The 22,500-nt window shown below is 18.3% G+C and overlaps 6 protein-coding genes across 6 annotated transcripts in view; 3 read left to right on the plus strand and 3 right to left on the minus strand.

Moving 5' to 3' along the window:
- Window positions 1-471, minus strand: part of PADL01_0605500 (G-protein associated signal transduction protein, putative) — a gene marked incomplete at both ends in the record, with an annotated part of 3,387 nt that extends 2,916 nt beyond the window's left edge. The window contains one exon of the mRNA XM_028680778.1: window positions 1-471. This exon is cut by the window's left edge and continues 117 nt beyond it. Coding sequence (XP_028537222.1) covers window positions 1-471 — 471 coding nt within the window.
- Window positions 472-1,812: 1,341 nt separating this feature from the next.
- Window positions 1,813-3,414, plus strand: PADL01_0605600 (para-hydroxybenzoate--polyprenyltransferase, putative; the record flags this gene model as incomplete). The annotated part of the gene is made up of 1 exon (XM_028680779.1): window positions 1,813-3,414. One exon carries the CDS (start codon window positions 1,813-1,815, stop codon window positions 3,412-3,414), a length of 1,602 nt encoding a protein of 533 aa, XP_028537223.1.
- A 608-nt stretch (window positions 3,415-4,022) lies between these two features.
- Window positions 4,023-6,955, minus strand: PADL01_0605700 (spindle assembly abnormal protein 6, putative; the record flags this gene model as incomplete). Its single annotated transcript, XM_028680780.1, has 5 exons — window positions 4,023-4,075; window positions 4,150-4,196; window positions 4,267-4,381; window positions 4,529-4,624; window positions 4,756-6,955. 5 exons carry the CDS (start codon window positions 6,953-6,955, stop codon window positions 4,023-4,025), a joined length of 2,511 nt encoding a protein of 836 aa, XP_028537224.1.
- Window positions 6,956-10,533: 3,578 nt separating this feature from the next.
- PADL01_0605800 (conserved Plasmodium protein, unknown function) lies at window positions 10,534-18,192 on the plus strand (the record flags this gene model as incomplete). The annotated part of the gene is made up of 1 exon (XM_028680783.1): window positions 10,534-18,192. One exon carries the CDS (start codon window positions 10,534-10,536, stop codon window positions 18,190-18,192), a length of 7,659 nt encoding a protein of 2,552 aa, XP_028537225.1.
- A 523-nt stretch (window positions 18,193-18,715) lies between these two features.
- On the minus strand, window positions 18,716-20,726 carry PADL01_0605900 (GTP-binding protein, putative; the record flags this gene model as incomplete). Its single annotated transcript, XM_028680784.1, has 2 exons — window positions 18,716-18,956; window positions 19,117-20,726. 2 exons carry the CDS (start codon window positions 20,724-20,726, stop codon window positions 18,716-18,718), a joined length of 1,851 nt encoding a protein of 616 aa, XP_028537226.1.
- Window positions 20,727-21,252: 526 nt separating this feature from the next.
- PADL01_0606000 (conserved Plasmodium protein, unknown function) overlaps window positions 21,253-22,500 on the plus strand; it is a gene marked incomplete at both ends in the record, with an annotated part of 2,607 nt that continues 1,359 nt past the window's right edge. Inside the window, one exon of the mRNA XM_028680785.1 lies at window positions 21,253-22,500. This exon is cut by the window's right edge and continues 1,359 nt beyond it. Within this exon, the coding sequence (XP_028537227.1) occupies window positions 21,253-22,500 (1,248 nt within the window).

Raw genomic sequence — 22,500 nt, forward strand, 5'->3', positions numbered from 1 at the left:
TAATACATTTATATTTAAATAATTATTTAATATATCAAACGAATTATATATATGTAAACATTTAGTTTTTAACATTTCTATTTCTTTAAGATTAATTTTATCACTTTCTAAAAAATATTTTATTTCATTTAATTTTTCTGTTAAAAAAGAACATTCATTAACATAATGTTCTTTAACCATATTAATATATTCTTCTAAAATATAAAAAAATAAATAATCATAATCTATATCTACACATTCTATATCTGATTTTTTCTTTTTCTCCTTATGGTTTGATGGGTATTTATATTCAGAATTAATTAATGAACACACTTCTTTAACATCTGGATTATTCTTATCAATTCTTTCATATAAACTAATAATATCAGGATTACATTTTCTTTTTATTATCTTTTTTAAAAATTTGTAGTCTATATATTTATGTTCCCAGGATTTTACTTTCATATGTTTTAACTTCTCAGCGAACTTCATTTTAAACAAAAATAAAATGTAATATATATAAATATATGTCAATGAATAAATGATAACACATACACATATATATATATATATATATATATATATTATATGTGTTGTTACAGGGGAAAATTAAAACAAAATTATTATTTGGATTCTCTCTTCTTTTATAATATTACTTCATGTGTCACATATAAAATATAAACACATAAAAATATAAACATATAAACATATAAAAATATAAATATCAATTCATACAAAATATATACATATATAATATATATATATATATTTATTTATTCATATTTTATATGCTCTTACAAAACGTATTCAAATTATTCAACAAAAAAAATATGTTACATTTCACATATACATTAAAACAATTTAAACTCTTTATTTTTCTTACAAATAAATCAAACAAAAACACAATGCAATCTCATTATTAAAGAAAATAAAAAAAAAAAAAAAAAAAAATATACATATATGAAATATGCCATATATCAAGTAGTATATAAATAACTACAATAAAAAAAAATATAAAATAAATTATAAAAATTAAGAGACAAAATTATTATATAATTATATACATATAAATATATACATATAATTATATATATTAATTTTTCTTTCTTTCATTTTTATTTTCAAAGTTATATATATAAAAAAAAAAAAAAAATTATATTTATAATTCCTCAGTTATTTTTTATATATCTCCTCTTATTAAATATTACATATATTATATATATATATATATATATATATATATATTTATTTATATATATTAATATATATCTTATATATATATATATTATATATATCAATATTTTTATTATTCTGTGTTCAACTTATTTTTTTTTTTTTACACTTGATAATTTGTTAAAGATTAAAATTAATATTTTAAAAATATAATCTATTTATATTATATGACCTATGATCAGTTTGGTTTGTTTTCATTTATATTGTTTTATTCTTCTAATTTTTTATTATTTATTTATTTTTTTTTTATTGATTTGACAATATTAATTTTTTGAGATATACAACTATGTGTTTGTATTTAAAATAATCAAGTGATCACAATAAATAAATATAAATATAAAAATATATATATATATATATATATATATATATATATATAAGACAATATATATATATTATATTATATAAAATATGTATCCATAAGAATTTCTGAACATATATATGAATGTAACAAATATTTTTAAATATATGTAAAAGGCTATCAATTATATAAATGTAGATATATAAAAATGTAGTTATATATATATATTATATATATATATCTTCATTTTGTTTAATATTTATAAATTTTTCTTATATCCTTATTTTCACTCCTCATTAATGCAAAAAACATATTTGCAACATTTTTTAAAAAATTTAAAAAAATATGAAAAAAAACAAACAAACATTTACATTTCAAATAAAAAAAGAATAAAAAATGAGGAACTTATTCGTGGGTATTACTATTACTCTATGATCATAAGAATGAAATTGATGAAACAAAATAATGTGAATAATACAAATTATAATATATTTAATAATTATGAGGAGGAGTTGAAGCGGGAAGGAAATTATTATTCATTTAATAAAAATCAGATTACTTCTGAGGTATATAAAATAAAAGATAATGTATCGAATATTTCTTATGGGCCATATAATATTTATGATGATAGTAATATTATGAATTATAAGAACAATCAAAAGTTGTATGAAAAAAAAAAAAAAATGATAACACTACAAAGGTGTTATTATTCAGGTTATATAGATAAACATAAAGAAAATAATAGCAAAGAATTGCATGGTCCAATAAAAAATTTGCAAAAATATAACAACACAAATAATAATAATAATAATAATAATAAGGAAGATGATATTTCTAATATTTCTAATATTTCTAATATTTCTAATATTTATAACATTTATAATATTTATAATATTTATAATATGCATGGTAATAATAAAAAATGTGGACAAAACAAATGGAAAGATATCTTAATATTTAATTTAAAAAATTATATCATCTTATGCAGATTACATATACCAGCTGGAATATATTTATTATTTTATTCATCTTTATATGGTTATTTTTTAACTTACGATATTAACAATATATTATTAAATAATAATATTATTAATATGAATGAAATAAAAGATATATTAAAAAATATAAGTTTGTTTTTATTTGGTAGTATAAATACAAGAATTACAGGATGTATTATAAATGATTTATTAGATAAAAATTTTGATAAACAAGTTGAAAGAACAAAAAATAGACCCATAGCTAATACAAATATAAGTGTAAATAAAGCTATAATATATTGTTCTATACATGGAATACTATCACTTTTAACTCTCTTTCAATTTAATTCGAATACAATTTATATAGGTTTATATTCAACCTTCTTCATTTTTACATATCCTTTATTTAAACGTTTAACATATTATGCTCAGGTATACTTATCTCTTACATTTAATTTAGGTTATTTTATATCAGCAAGTGTAAATATTAATTTAATAGATAATATAATTCCCACTGTTGTAGGTTTCTTACCTTTATCATTCTTAACTATTATATATGATACAATATATGCTCATCAAGATAAAAAAGATGATATCAGATTAAAACTTAAATCGCTAGCCATCAAATGGGATAAAAATACATTAAAATATTCAAAATTATTATCTCTCAATATGCTCCTTTTTTTGTATGCATCATCATATCTTTTTGATATGCATTTTTCTTACTACATATTTTCAACATTCAATATAATGTATTTGTATTACATTCTAGACAACGTATCCTTAACTGATAAGCAAAAATGTATGACCTTTTTTAAAAGTAGTAAAAATGTTTTGTTCTTGATGACCATCGCAGCAATTCTAAGTAAGTCTTTCCAACTGCTACATAAAAAGGAAGAAAATAAAAATAAAATAAATAAATAAATAAAATATATATATGTATTATAAATAAATAATCAAATGAAGATTAAGCAGGCCATGAATATTTTTACAAATATATGGACATATTAGGATATATACATATATATATATATATATATATATATGTGACTACTCAATTTATTTTGTTCGTCAAAATTGTTATTTTTTTTTTTTATGCATACATAAATATTTTATTTGTCCTATTAATGAGAAGATGTTCCTTGGACAATCATTTTTTTTTTTTTTTTTTTTAATTAATTAAATAAATAAAAATATATACATACATATATATATATATACATATTGTTAATTTCTCTTTTCTTTCATATGACTTGTGTCGATTTGTACACATTTATATATTTATATTTAAAAAGATTAAAAAAATAAATAATATGTTAAATGTTAATTATGATAAACTTATATATGAATTTTACACAAAAAGTACACTCAAAAAAATAAAATAAAATAAAATAAAATAAAATAAAAGAATATATCATATAATAAAATTAATAAGACCAAAAAAAGAAGATTAAAAATACAAGAAGATAAATAAGTAATTATATAAATATAAATATATATTTGGGTGTATATTTTTGAAAATTATAATCTGCTTATATTCCTGGAGGAATGAATTTCACAGGTTTGTTATATCGATCGTTCATATCTATAAAAAGAAAAAAAAAAAATATATATATATATGTATGTATATATATATATATATATATTTTTATCTCATACCTAAAGTATCAATCTTTCCGTTCATTAAATTCATGTGGTTCATATTACTACAAAGGAGAATGAACAAATAAAATAATATATATGTAAGTATATATATATATATATTTATTTATGTACCTATCCAATGTGTAGCCAGGGAGGTTATTAGGGATGGACGAATTTTTTAAGTTGGCCTTTAACTTGGTAAACAAATCTTTATCAAGCAAATTCGTATCAACACGGAAATTGACACCTGAGAAGTGACACATAAATGTATACATATATATATATATATATATATATATATATATATGAATGTATGGGGGAATTAATTTTTTAATTTTTTAATATTTTAATTTTTTTTTTTTTTTTTTTATGAGATCGAAATATTACACATTACCTGATAAAACGTTTGGAGTGGGTGCCATGGGATTTAATTTGGTGTTGTATATATCCAGGTTGTTATTTGTTATTTCTTTATTAAGCCTCAAATTAACTATAGTAAGAAAAACACACACAAAAAAAAAAAAAAAAAAAAAAAAAAAAAAAAAAAAAAAAATATATAAATATATATATATATATATATATATTTATTTATTTATTTTTATTTTTATTTTTATTTTATACCCTCGCGTGATATGTTCAACTCTTTCACCAATTCTTCATATTTTTTTTTCAAGATGTCATTTTCCTTTTTTATATTTTCTTGTGCAACATTTTGCTGCTCTATTGTATCCTTAAGATTTTTGAGTTCATTATTTAATTGAGTAATTTGTTTTTCATTTTGTGAATTCATTTTTTCCATGTTATCATGTTCTAATGTTTTATTTTTTAATTTATCTTTCATTTTTTTTAATTGTGTTTGTAATTTTGTAATAATATCATTACCTTTATTGATTTCATCTATAGCTATATTAATTTCATTTTCTAGTTTAAAATTTCTTTCTTTATATTTTTTTAATTCTGTTTCTAAATTAGTGTTTGATAATTTGATACTTTCAAAACTTGAATTATTTGATAAATTACTTTCACATTCTTTTTCATATTTATTTTTTAAATCATTAAATTCAAGAGTAAATGTATTTTTATATTTTTCAAGTTTTTCTTTTTCAGATTCTATAGATTCTTTTTCTTTTATAATTTTTAATAAATTAAAATTTTTTTCTTCTAATTCATTCTTTAAATTTTTTATTTTACTATTAAGATGGAAAATTGTAGTTTCTTGTGTTTCATTCATTTCATGTAATTCATTACATTTATTTTTAAAATTGTCTACAATTTTTTTTAATTCATCGTTTTGTAAATTATATCTTTCTTCTTTTTCTATAATTATTTTCTGATGTGTTTCTTTTAAATTATTAATATCATTATTTAATGTATGATTAAAATTATTGGTTAATACTTTCATTTTATTTTCTAATTGTTCTATTGTTTTCTGAAAGTTCTTTATATCTATATTACTTTTATTATTTTTTATAAGTTCATCATTTAATTTGTTTATAATTTCTTTATTATATTCTTTCACATATGTAATATTATTACAAAGATGTGTAATTATATTTGCATTATCACCTTTTTTAAGAACTAAAGATAAATGAGTTAATTCTTTAAACTGATTTATTTCTACAAGATTCAGAATAGCATTTCCATCACATATATTTGCTTTATTACTTAATAATCTTTTATCATTATAATAATAAGAATTATTATAATCTGAATTTTTATGTGCTTCAAAATTATTTCTGTTCTGATTACCTGTCATACCATGTTCCTCACTTAAATTATAAACATTACAATTATTATTATTATTATTATTGTGATTATTATTATTATTGTTGTTGTTAATGTGACTATTATTTGTATTAATATTATTTATATTATTATTATTTATATTATGATTATTATTGATGCTGTCCTTTAAACTACTGTCTGTAAAAATTAAAACCGCATTCAACCGCTGATCCTCCATATGCTCATAATTATCATTCTCTAAAACACATTCTTCTAATAAATCTATAAATTTAAATGGAAATAAATTAAAATTTATAACCAACTTCTGTTCCTTCTTTATTTTCTCATAATTCTCTTCATATAAATCAAGATAATAAAAAAAAAATTCTTTCTTATCATCAGAAAGTTCTAATCTCATATATGGTTTTCCTCCTGGACCTTTCAAACTATTAATCTTGACAATTAAATAATCTGTATAATCATGTTCTCTTTCTTTTTTTAAATAAAATTTAATTCTTTTGCAATATATCATACCATTCTTATCATATGTTTTATAGATAAAACTCATATCTATAGGTTTATATAAAATTACTGAATTATTATTATTATTATTATTATTATCAGTTATTTCGGTGTTATTATCATAAGGGTTATTACTTCCGACATTAATAATATGACACCCATTCAAACTGTTATTCTTATAATTATTATTCATATTATTCACATTATTTATAACACTCTCATTATTTGTATTACGTTTATTACATATAATAATATCAGTATATTTTTTAATACTATTATTTATATCTTCCATTTTATCTCGACCATCCATAATATCATAATTCACTTGAAAGTTGTTCTGCATGTATCTATTTTCTTCACCTTTTAAACTTATCTTGCTTCTATAAAGAGAATTATCATTCGTATTATTTAAAGAATCATTTCTTTTTTCGTGTGAATCAAAATAATTAATGTTACTATTACAATTATTATTACTCATATTATTATTATTATTATTATTATCTCTGGAAATATTTCCATTGTCCGTCTCATTGTTGTTATATAAATATTCATTATAATTATGAACGGAATTCATGGTTACACAAGCATAGAAACATATGTTTATATATATATATATATATTATATATATTATATATTTGTGTGTTTATATTCTTTCGAATATCCTTATTCCCACTTATTTTTAAATATAACAAGTAGAAATGTCTAGTAAATTCATAATATCAAAGGTTTATAAATTCATAAAGTAAACAAACATAAATCAAAATATATATATTACATATCAAATAAGTACTCAAACAATATATATATGTATATATATGTATATATATATATATATATTTATTTTTTTTTTTTTTTTTATTTTTTTATTTATGCCTTTATAATAAAATACAGGTGAAAAGAAATATATTATTATAAATTTATTTTTTTTTTAATTGTTGAGAAATTCATTTAAATTAAAGCAAATATATTTATATATATATGTGTACATGTAATATATAATACATGCGTAAATATTTATATATATATATATATTACATATATATAATTTTCTTTATTTTTAAAATATCGAATTTATTATATTAAGATTATCTTAATAATGAATAAAAATATGTACTATATATATATTATATATTGTGTATATATATTTTTTAAGGCTTAAAATTTTTTTTTTAATTTATTACACGTATATATTTTTTTTTCTTTACTATATGATAGGAGTTTATAACAATATAATATAAATATTATATTTATTATATATATAATATATTATATATGTATAATATTTATTATATATGTTTATACATATTTATTTATTTATATATTTATTTTATATGTTCATATATTTATATTTTCTTATTTTATTTTGAATTAATGCACTTAATTATATATCCTTAAAATTATATATTCATTCATATCTTAATTTTTTTTTTTCTGTCTATGTGTATATAAAGCGCTCTACCTAATATTATACATAATATATAAAAAAGGAAGAAGAAAAAAAAAAAAAAAATATAATAAAAAAGAATAATATAATATAATAATGTTCTTATAAAAAATAAGAATTTTTTATATATCTGTCAAATATACAATTCTTTTTTTTAAATAAGTCTCCTTATTTTATCACATATAAATATATTATATATATATATATTATATAATATTGCCGTAATATAAAATATAAAATATATATATATATATATATAATGTCGGTTATATTTGTATATATATAATGTGTGTACCTTTTATATGTAAATATATCTCTTATTTTTTTTTTTTTTAAGTGTATATAATTTTTAAGAGAATATAAAAAAAATAAGTAAAATAATCGGGACGATATATTTATTTATTTATTCCTTTATTTTATTTGTATTCCTTTATATATTTTTTTTTTTTGTGTATTTTGTAATATTTTCATAATTTCCTATATAATTACACAAAAAATATATGTTTATGTATCATCTTAAGAAAATAGTATATAAATATGATTTAAAAAAAAAAAAAAAAAAAAAAAATATACATACATATATATATATATATATAATAATAATATATTAGGTCTTTGGTACATGCAAGTGTGTGCGTAAAGATAAAAAAAAAAAAAAAAAAAAAAAAAAAAAAAGTTACTGTTTGTGTACTTATTTCCCTTTTATTTAATTATACATGTATGAAAAAAAATATGGATATAACATTTTATTATTTCATTTTTATTTATTATTTTTTTGGTTGTACACCACCATAATTTCTATTAATTAAAATACATATATTCCCTTTATTGAAACAAAACAAATAAATAAAAAAAAAAAGAGGGGTTTGTAAATAATTTATTATATATATAATTACAATATTGTTTATACAATTGTTTTATTTTATGTTTTTGTCAAATAATATGCTTATATGTATATATATATATATATATATATATATATATATATATATTTATATTTTATTTTTTTGTTAATATTGTGTCTTTATTTAATTTGTCTAAATATAAGTATCCTTTTTTTGTATAAATAATCACATGATACTTTATATTATATACATAATCTTAAGTTTGTATTTTTTTTTTTTATCATTGTCATAAATAATGAATATCCGTTTATATATATATATATATATTTATGATATATTTATAAAATATTTATAATATATTCCCTTTTTTCTTTTTTTCAACTTGAGATGTATACATAAATAATATTTTGTCTTTTTTTTTTTTTTTTTTTTTTTTTTTTTTTTTTTTTTTTTGTTTATACATTGATTGTATTTTATCTTTTATCTCTTATATTTTGTCTTTTTTTTTTTTTTTTTTTTTTTTTTTTTTTTTCTTATTGTAAATAAAGATGGGCTTTATTTTTTAAAATGAAGAGAGCTCGTTATATTATATAATAACAAAATTTTTTTTGTTGTCATATGGTTTAAAAAAAAAAAAACACATATATATATAAATGTATAAATATATGTAAGCATATGTATATATGTATTGACTAATGATAAATATAAATATATATATATATATATATATATTATATAGAGCTTGTATATATGTGTGTGTTATATATGTCATAAATATAATTAATAATAATACACTGTTACATACATATATACATACATATTATTTATAATTTTTTTTTTTTTTTTTTCTGATAATTTTATACATGAAAGAGAGAAGAAAATATTAAGAATAAATAAATAAAATAAGTATCATATATATCCTTACATATATTAAAATATATATACATATATATTTTTTTTTATTTATTCATTTTATATACCTATATAGAATAAGTCTATTTTTCATTTAGTATAATATATCATAATGAATAAAAGTACGTATTAATATTTCCATTTTGTAATTTTTTTTTTTTTTTTTTTTTTTTTTTTTTTGTGTGATATATTTTGTTTTTGTATATTTTTTATAATTTCGAAATCCCGTTTTTTAAATTTTTGTATGTTCATAAAAATATGTCTTTATATATATATATATTATATATATATGTATATATCTATATATATGTGATGATGCAATTACTATTACAATAAACATATTGTTTATATATAATTAATAGAAATATAGAAAGATAAATATTATATATATTTTTCATTGAATATTATGAAAACAGGAATATATATATCCTAGTAATTTAATTTTTTTTTTTTTTTTTTTGTGTGTATAATAAATTGTACAAAGGTACAAGAAGAAAAACAAATTAATTCTGACGAATGATATGCAAAAGGCATATAAATATAAATATATATATATATATATATATATATATTTTATTTTTTTGTTGTTGTTGATACCTCTTGTTGCCAATATTTTTTTTGTCTTTTTTTTTTTTTTTTTGTTGTTGTTGTTTTTTCTTATTATATTTTAAAAAACTCATTTTATAAAAATATTTGTAATTGTTTATTTGTGCTATATCCGAAAGAAGAAAAAAATAAATAATCTCTTATATATATTAACCGTTTTGTATATATATATATATAATAGAATATGTTGTATTTAATAATAAATATATAAATATATAAATATACACACATACATACATATATATATATTTATATTTATGTGTGTCCATTTTTATTTATTATTTTTTTTTATTTTTTGTAACTCTTTTCTTATATAACCAATTTAATAATTCATACAATTCATTATGGTTTTTGAACAAGAAAACAAAAATTGTATGAAGGATGTCCGTTGTGATTTACAAGATGGACTTGAAAAAGTCCAAGAAGATAAAAAAAGAAATTATAACATATCCAATAATAATAATAATAATAATAATAAGTATGAAAAGAATTATATATCTCTTGTTGCAGATTATGTAAACAGAAAACAAATTAATAATATTAATGACAATAACATGAAAAAAAGTTGTATAATGAAAAGAGTTAATAAAAAGGATATAAAATATAATGATGTAATATTAAAAAATGATGAGACTTATATAAATGATAATCAAACAAAAAAAATATATAACAATAATATTAATAATAATAATAATAATAATAATATTAATTATAATAATAATAAGTCTACATATTTATTAAATACATATAATAACAATTGCTCAAGTATCAATAATAAGTCACATCCTCATAAAAATTATGAGACAAATGACCAATCTATTAATGATTATAAATATTCATTTAATAACATTTCTTCTGATTATAACGTAGAACCCGTTTATGATTATGTAAATGATACATATAATCATGATATACCCTCAAACAAAAAGGAGATACAAACAGAAACATATAATAATTATCATTATGATAATTATATGGTTAATAATGATACACATGAAAATAATATAATGGTATTAGAAGATGAAAATAAAAATTCGAGATTTATAAAAAATAATAAATCCTGTTTGTATCAAACATCACAACAGAACAACCAAGGATCTATTAATAGCAATGATACAATAAAAAGAAATAAAAATTTTGTTTTAAAAAAAAATGACATAAATGTAACAAATGATTCAATAAATTTTTCATTCAATGAAAAAAAAAATAAATTGACAAGCATATATGTAGAAAGAGAAGATCAAAAAATGGTTAGCTTAAATGTAAATAATGATATGTCTATATTAAATAAAAAAAAAGAAGGGAAACATAATTTTTACAAATCCATAAAAGAACAGGATGTAATAATAACAGAAAAAAAAAAAAATACGATATTAAGAAATAAATTTTTAGAAGATGATCATGTTAGATCTATTGAAAATGTTCAGAATGATTCTTTAAAAAATGAACATATAAATAATATTATATATATGAATGATAATAATATAAATACTTATAAAACCATGTATGATAAATCTATGAATGCTGTTGAAAATGTATATTTAAATGAACTTCACAAAAAAAAAAATTATAAAAATGTTATATTTAAATATTTATCTAATAATAATAAGGATGAAAATGTTTATAATTTTAAAAAAAATATTTTTAATGATGTTGTAGAATATAATATGAATAAGAAAGTGGCAGATATATCTGGAAACAAAATGTATAATTCGAACAAAGAAATGTATATATCTAATAATAATGATAATAATAATAATAATAATAATAATATATATAATGTCAATACTTATCATCATGGTTATAAAAAATACAACACAACAAGTCCATATAATAATAATAATAATATTAATTCATTTTATAAGAATACAACAACCAATAACTGTAATAATAAAAAAACAATTGAATATGATAACAACGTTTTTTTTAATAATAAAAAAGATATTCATCATAATAATACAGATATTTCAAAAAATCACGACTATCATGATAATAAAAATATTCAATATAATATAAATAATAATGATAATTATTATAATTCCTTTAATGATATAAAGAATGAAGGTAATATTAATACAACCTTTAACGTTAAGAAGAAATATAAAAAGGTTAGAATTAATTCACATGTATCTTCAAAATGGAATGACAAAAATGGTATGAATTATAGGAGTGGTATTATTAATAACCAGTTTAATAATATGAATGATATAATAATCTCTCACAATAATAATAATAATAATATAAATATTAATAACAATAATAATAATAATAATAACAGCAATAATAATAATAATGGTGTTAGTATGAAATCTTCTATTAATATTAATAAAAAAAGGAAGAATATCAAAAATTTTAGCCTGAATTTATGTAGTGCTTGTCTAAATATAGATGACAAAATTTATATCAAACAAATAAAAGAAATACTTGATAGAGATATTAATCTACTAGATGAAGATCCAAAAATAATTAATGCATTAAAACAATCTAATATATCTAATTCTTATCTTTTCAATAATTTAAAAAGTATAGGTACATTTCGTAAGGGTGGATTAACATGGGCTATATATTATAATCATAATAATCATAATAATAATAATAATAAAGGACTTAATAATATGAATAAGATAAAGAATGAAGCTAATGACAGAATTATTAAAGATAAATTGTTAAATAATATAAACTGTAATAATATAATAAACGACATTAATAATATCAAGACGACTAATAATAATTGTAGTCCATATAACCTAAATAATGTTAATAATAATATTATTAGTAACATATATAATAATGATATGGATACAAAAAATATAAATCATATGAACAATAGAAATGATTCAATTAATATAGATCCATTTAATAATACAAACAAGATTGACCAATTTGATGATATGAATGAAAATAACAAAAAAAAAGATAATTCATCTTTTATTAATAATAATAATATAGACAACGATAATAATTATATAGAATTAATAAAAAATAATTCCTTTTGTAATGATAAATATATTATTGAACCCATTATTGAAAATACATGGTTAAAAAAAGTGTTATTAATTATAAAAAAAGAATCTTTAGATATTGAATGCTTTCTTTTTAAGATAAAATATTATTTTTATAAATCTGTTTTATTTTTATATCAAGAAGGAATAAAATCATATCTAGGTGATGTAGCGAATCAAATGAAAATATATATAAATTATAATTTCTGGTCAGCAGCTGAAATAGCATTTATATTAAGACAAATAACAAGTATTTGTAATATACAAATAGAGGTAAGAGTGAAAGGAGAAATTGGTTGTGTTATTTATTTAAATGAGCAACCTAAATGGTTTCAAGGATTTGTTGATAGTCACAATATGATTGATACATTTAGTAAGAAAGATTGGTATTTACTGAATAGCTTTGCAATTAAGATGATGCAATATAAGAAGGGAGACAAGAAAAAAGATGATTCTAAGGAGGATACCACAATAAGTATGGATAACAACAAAGATGTAGTCAATAATAATGATAATGATGATAATAATGATGATAATAATGATGATAATCATAATAATAATCATAATAATAATCATAATAATAATCATAATAATAATAATAATAATAATAATAATGATGATGATAACCTGTGTGAAGATAATTTCCATAACAGTTACAATAGTAATAATAATGAATGCATATTTTGCTCTTCATCAAATAAAAAACTCAAGTCTTATATGTTTAATGGTGGTAGATATGCATTTGCAGCTAAATTAAAAGAAGAGATTAAACATTTTCATTCTAAACGATTAGGAGATATAATTCATTTAGTTCAGCTAGCCATACATAAAGGAATTTTTGTTTATTCTCAACGTATTTTATTACCAGTATCTGCATGCGAAAAAAGTGCTGACGATCTATATCCAAAAATTAAAAATCTAAATTATGATATATGCGAAACATTAGAAGAAGTATTACAAATTATATCATTATTAGTTGATCATAAAACAAATGGATTAGTTCTAGCTCAATTAAAACAACAATTTATACTTCAATTTAAAAAAGAATTAAATAGTTTACATTTTGGATATAAGAAATTACAAAATTTATTAATGGCTGAACCATTTAATAAATATTATAAATTATATATACCAAATAATAATTTACATAGAACACATATACAACATAAGAAATATAAAACTCCTGATAATTGTCGTATATTTGAAAAAGAAAATATCCATTTGAAAAATCATCTAGATTTTATTTATAACACACAATTTTTTACTGACCTATATGTACATGATCAATATTATGATAATGAAGATATAGAAAATAAAATACAAAATGATAATGATATATACATATCTCAGAATAATTATTTGGAACAACAAAATATATCCCTACATAGAACTAATACAACTTTTATAAATGATAAAAAAGAAATAATAAAAAAAAATATATATATGTTAAATTTAAGTGGTGACGACAACAAATGTGATATAAAAGAAAATAACATTGTAAAGAAAGAAATGTGTAATATAAAAAATAATAATGATAATATGTTTGAGCTCACTCATACAAATATACATAATTTACCATTATATATTCAAAAATGTATACATACTATATTTGAAAAGAATAATGAAACAAATGACCAATTAAACTTCATAGAAGAAGACAAACAAAATGAAAATCATTTTTTATATGATATAAATAAAAATATTAAATATAAAAAAAATTATGATTATATTAATAATAATCTTGATCAAAATGTTCTTTCTAATAATATCGAATCTTATGATCATATTAATCATAATAAACAAATACAATTATTTAATACATTATATCATATCGATATGGATCTATCCTCTATAAATAAACATACATACAATAAAATAAAAGATATTTTTACAAATGTTCTACAAAGAAATGAACAAAATAATGATAATATTATAAATCATAAGGAATTTATTAATAAAGAACATGAAGAAATTATAAATGATGATCACCATTATAATATTTGGAATATTCATTTTAAAAAAGATACTTTATTCAATATGTATAAACAAAATAATAATACATCCGCAACAAATGCCGTATCTCCTATTTTAAACATATATACTTTAATAAAAAAATATAAAATTAAAAAGAAAAAGTATGAAACATTTTTTGATGAAATGAATAATGATGATGGTCCTATTCATATGAATAATAAAAATAAACAAGATAAAGATAACATCCATATTGAAAATAATGATAATTATAATAATGATAATTATATTTATGGTGATGGTAATGATATCCATAGGGATTATATAAATAATTATATTATTAATGAGGATCTTACTCCTCATAATCATTTTACTAATCATAAAAATAATAAAAATACAGATAAACAAACACTACACATGTTACACAATAATGAAAAGAATTTTATCTCTCAAATGGATCAAATAGATGTAACAAATGTTAATATAAACAGGAAAAATAAAATGAACAAAATTTATAAATCTAAGAGCATAATAAATAGACATCATACAAATAAATCCATGGAATCATACGACAATATAGAATTCCAACCTAATAACAAATTAGAAAGTTATGATGATAGAAATATTCAATTTTATAATGAAAAATGTAACAGATATTTCAATGTAGATAATAAGAGAGGAGAAAGTGTTTTTCCCATATTAAGTGATACAAAAAATAATATAACATATAATCAAGATGATTTATTCAAGGCAAAGAATATTGAACCGTTAAATATTGATCAAAATAAAATAAATTATAACAACAATAATAATGATAGTAATTATTATATGTTAAATAATAAATATAGTGATAATATAATAATAGAATCCAATTATTTATCCTCACAGAATAATTTATCACAAGAAGATATTTTTAATGATGAAAAAAAAATTATTGAAATGATTGAAAAGACAATAGATGAAGATTATATAAATAATGAAGATAAAAAGGATGTTAACCATGATATAATAAAAAATATAAATAATAATAATAATAATAATAATAGTAATAGTAGTATTAATATCCCTAATTATAGTGATGATAATAATAATAATAATAAATATTTTATCTTCGACAAGGATATAAACAACAATGTTGAAGAGCACAATTTTAATGATATATCTCTAAAGGATAATATAACAAATAATAATTCAACAATTGAATATAAAAATTATAAAACATCTTGTAATAATAATGATGATTTTAATGAGGATGATTATAATTATAGTGATGATAATTTTAATTTAATAAATAATACTATCCATTATTGTAACAGTTCTAATAACAGAAATATAAAATGTGCAGACCAAAATGAAGAGAAAATTTATAATACAAACAATGTTATAAATAAAAATAATTATTTAAACAATAGTAATTATGATTATAATGATATATTCACAAATTTTGTAAAGGCAAATAATGAAAATGTATATATAGCTAATAGTAGATCTATCAATACAGATATAGAAGATATAAATGATATAAATGATATAAATGATATAAACGATATGAGTGGTATTGATAATAATAATTGTGTTAAAAATATTACTTATATAAATAATAATTCAAACCTTCTAGACAGCAATAATAATAGTAGTACTACAACAACGACAACAACTACTACAACTTCTATCAGGAATAATATGAAACACTATAATAATGTAGACATAAATAATATTAATAATACAAATGATGTTAATTGGTCAAATGTTCAATGTGATAATAACAATATAAATATTGAAAATGCAGGAGAAAAATCTTTTTCTTTTCATACACACAATAATAATAATAATAATAATAATAATGTTTCAAATATAAACCTTAATTCAATTAACCCCAATCTTAATAATATAATAAATAATGAAGAAAAGAATAACGATGAAAATATTATATTTAATAAAGAAGAATATTTACAATATGAATCTGTAAAAAATAATGACATAAATATTATTTATAATAATCAATATGATAATAATAGTAATTATATATATGAACAAAAAAAAAAAGATGGAAATCAAGTTATATATAATAATGATGATAAAATGTCATCCAATATCAATAAATCAGAGGAATGTCTAAACTCTTCAAATGCATTTATTCAGAATCTATATATTCCTTATAATAATATGAAAGATAATGATAACATCATATCATCACAAAATAATATTATATATGACGAAAAAATTAATAATATAAACAATGGATACAATATTAATGATGAATATAGTGTTGAAAATTATGATATACGTCACATAAATAATTTGAATAAAAAGGATTACTTAATGGATGGAAATAAAATTCTCAATAATGATAATAATAATGATACACATGATAATCACATTATTCATAATAATATTAATTCTTATAACAATGATATATATAACCACTTCCATACCTATAACAATTGTAATCCATACAATAATGATAAAAATGAATTATCAAAAAAAGGAGCAGTATTAAATAGATATGATGAACAAGAGAAAAATATTCAACTCAACAATGTATATAATAATATATCTTCTCAATCATTAAATAAAAATAAAAAAAATAATTTTCAAAAAAAACACTTAGATAATCCATCTATAAATCTTAAAGAAGAAAAAAATTATCATCCCAAAAAAAATTTCAATAATAATCTTGAAAAAGATAATAAAATATTAACAAACGATATTGACCATATAAGTTTTAATAAAAAAATTTGTAAAATAAAAAATATTTATTCAGAAAATAAAAATAATCCATTTTTTAAAAATAATACAAATCATATTTTTAATACTAATATAAACTTATATGAAAAAAAAAATTATGTAGAAGATGAATTGTGTCATAAGGATCCAATCAAATTCTCATCCTTAATTAAAAATAAACAAAAAAATAATAACTCTTTTAGAAATTTATTAGATGACAATCACTATATTAGAATTAACAGCCAAACTAATTTTAATAATCCAAACAAATATTACCACTTGAAAAATAAAATCAACAAATAAAATAATAAATTAAATAAATAAATAAATATATATATATATATATATATATATATATATACATATATATATATTATGATAAATTGAAATATGATTAAATTCATATTATTCTATTTTTTCAAATATACACCAATTTATTTATGAACCTAAAATAGGTCATACCAAATAAAAAATAGACATTTTTTATTTATCTTACATTTTTCACATTTCACATTTTTTTTTTTTTTTTTTATAAAAATATATAATTCATAATATTCATTTATATTGACATAAATGTATAACTATTTTATAAAAAAAAAAAAGTGCAAAATAGCACGAACATTTTTTTTTTCTTTTTTTTTTTTAAATTGAAAATATAAAAATAAAATATAACAAAATGAAATAATATATAAATATAAAAACACACACATAAATATAAATACATATAAATATAAATACATATAAATGTCAATGTCAATATCAATATATATATGTATGTATCCATATGTGTAATCCTATTAAATTTATATTATTTTTATCATAAAAGCTAAGTACCATTTTTCTTCAATTTAATTATAGAGCTCCTTAAACCGCTAACAAATTCATTTATGCCTATTCCATATTTTGCACTCAAAAAAAAAATAGCAACATCATTATCATACATTTTTATTTCGTTATAAGCTTTTTCTGTGTCTTTAATTTTTTCCTTAAAATTAACATCACATTTGTTTATGACCACAATGTATGGTTTCCTATATATTTGTTCGTCCCTTCTCTTTAATTGATTTCTTCAAAAAAAAAAAAAAAAAAAAAAAAAAAAAATTAAAATAAATGATGCATTATATGTATAAATATATACATATATATATATATATATATATGTGTGTGCATTTGTCACATATATCCTTATTAATATTTATTTAATGTAATATATATTTTATTTTATACCTGATAGTTTTAAATTGCCCTATCAAATCGTAATTCATATCCAGAACAATAACCAAAAGGTGTGTTAACCCCAAAAAGTTGAATATATTTTCATTTATATGAAATGAAGGAATATTTCTATTCTCTTCGTTTAGACCTACATTTTTGTCTTCTTTTATTTGTTTCTCGTTATTAAAAAAATCAGCCACAGATATTTGATACATATCAGTGAAATATATTTTTTTTAATATATATAAATTATTAGCAGTTTCTATTTTCTGAGTTATTAATGAGAGAATGCTAGATTTACCTGACTGTTCATATCCAATAATACAAATATCACTTATACATTTATAAACTATTTTTATATATGTAACTTGACCTTTTCTTCCATTTTCATATGAAAACGTATTATTCATATTATTTCCTTTTCCACCTTCTCCTCCTTTAGCTAGTAATATACAACTGTTATTCTCACTCAATATACCTATAAATCTTTGTTTCCTTACCTTTTTATCTATATTCATAATTTCTTTTAATATATGATTATTTCGTTTGATATAAACAGGATCATTTCTTTTTAATACATTATACACATTATTTTCATAATTTGAAAAATAATTATATTCTTTCTTTATGTGCCAATCATTTTTATTTAACACATCATTGAAGGTATTACAATTATTCATATTATCATCATACATATTTATGTTATCATCATACATATTTATATTATCATCATACATATTTATGTTATCATTACGCTCATTTATATTATCATCAGGCTCATTTATATTATCATCAGGCTCATTTATATTATCATCAGGCTCATTTATATTATCATCGCACTCATTTATATTATCATCGCACTCATTTATATTATCATCGCACTCATTTATATTATCATCGCACTCATTTATATTATCATCGCCCTCATTTATATTATCATCGCACTCATTTATATTATAATCGCACGCATTTACATTTTTATTGTCCGAAAAAATTTCATACACGTGACATATTTTATTCAAATAAATAAAAATGCTTTTGCCATTCCTCCCTCTCAATTGATTAGCCTTTCCATTTTCTCCATCAGTAGCATAAAGAGATGTAGAAAGTTCACTCAAATTATTAATATATATATATTTATCTTTATTACTATAAGCAGTTTGGATTTTATTCCTCTTGGATTTTTTTTTTATATTTTCCTTTCCATTTGTATAACATAAGTATATACTTCCACCATTTCCTCCTTTACCCCCATTAGGTATACCTAAAGATCCCAAAACTTTTCTTTTGTATTTTTTGAAGCTCATATGACCATTACCACCTGAGCCACTTATACATTTTATAATTCTTTCACTTTCATAAAATATAGACTTTTCTTTATTCTCTTTGTATAAATCAAAATTTCTTTTTATCAAAGGGTTATCTGTTTCTTCGCAAAAGTTCTTTTCTTCCTTTTCTTGTGCTTTTTCTTTTTTTGATACTTTCCCATATACCTTTTTAATCTTAGTATTTTCTAACTTATCTACAATAGTAATACTATAGCTCGAATAATTAAAAATATTCCTACTTTTTAATTGCTTCTTTAATAATATTTCGTTCATATATTTTAAAGAATTTATCATTGCAAAATAGAACCATCTTGACATGAAAAATAGTAAAAATATAAATATAAATATGTGTTATTTATATATGCATTTATGCTTTATAACAAAAACATTCATATAAAAAAAAAAAAAATCAAAATGAATAATATATATAATATATATAATATATATATATTTTATTATGTGACACATAATAGTTAGCCATAAATTGCACATATATATATATATGTGTTCTTTTTTTTTTTTTTTTTTTTTTTTTTTTTTTTTTTGTTATTTTATTTTTTTTCCTGAACAATTCAGAATTATTAATAAAAAGCTATAATTCTATAAAACATAAAATAAAAAATTTACATATACATTATAAAGTATATCTCTAATTATATCAAAAATATATATATAAATATATATTTCTTTAAAGTGATAACACTAAATATTTAATGTTACATATATATATATATATATATATATATAATATATATATTTTTTTTTTTGTTACACAAGTTTTTAATTTTGGTGAAAGCTAGCTATTTTTTTTTTTTTTTTAATGAAAAATGTGCGTTGCTTATTTTACTTTTGCAATTTATTCATCCACAACAGTGATAGAAAAACATATTACAATTTAAGAATAAACAGAATCCCGAATAATAATAAGGTAGAAAGGAACAGATTATATGATATACAAGACGATCACTACAATTATTTAGAAAAGAGTAGGAATAATGAATATGAAGACATTTTAAATGAAATTATTTACGAGTATGAAGAAGAAAGTCTCAAGAGAAAGAAGGAAGAACAAAAAAGGAAAGAAGAATTGAAAAAGAGAGAAGAAATAAAAAAAAAAGAAAATGAAAAAATATATAATAATAATAATAAAACAAATGAGAAACCAAATGATATTTATAAAAACGAAAATGTTAATTTAATACCAGATTATTTTCTTAAAAACACAGTTAAGGAGGATGAAACTGAAGAGAAGGAAAAAGATGAAAATTCATCTATGAGAGATGAAATAAAAAGAATTGAAAGATTTAAAGAAAATAATATATTAAATTTATGTAATTTAAATTATGACATATTAAATTTGTTATTAAAGAATGAATTAAAGAATATAAATAATGAAGACGAATCAGATAATCAATATAATAAAATAAGTTTATTTCTTGAAACACAAATAAATAGATCTAAGGGTGAAGAAAATTTATATATTGATGATAGTGTTGGTAGATATTTTGTAAATATTGATGACGATATAATTAATTCAATTACAGAAAAGGAATTACATTTTTTAAAAAATGAGATATATAGAAGTGTTATCTTTTTAAAATATAAGTATTTGAAAAGTTATAAGACAGCTATTCATAATTTAAAGCAGGAAAAAAAGGTAAAAACAAAAGAAATAAATAAGCATGTGTCTGTGGTATATGAAGATAATGATAATGAAGAATCATTAAATGAGGATGTTACAAATAGTAAAAATGAAAATAATGATGATAATGACAATGACAATAACACTGAAAATGACAATAACGATGATGATAATCATTTTTACACAAATAATAAAAGTGTTAGTAATGAATCAGATAATAATAATTTATCTTTAGATCAACTTGAAAAGATTGATCAAGTATTATCCATGCAAAATATTCAAGAATTTATTGATGCCAATCAAAGACTTAATTTATTGAAGAAAAACTATGAAGATTTAAAAAATTTTAACATATTTGAAATAATAGATAAAAATAAATTTCTAAACAGTTTTAAAATAAAAAATATAAATTTTTATCAATACAAC

This window comes from Plasmodium sp. gorilla clade G2, assembly GCF_900097015.1.
Source record: "Plasmodium sp. gorilla clade G2 genome assembly, chromosome: 6".
NCBI classification, from domain to species: Eukaryota; Apicomplexa; class Aconoidasida; order Haemosporida; family Plasmodiidae; genus Plasmodium; species Plasmodium adleri (nom. inval.).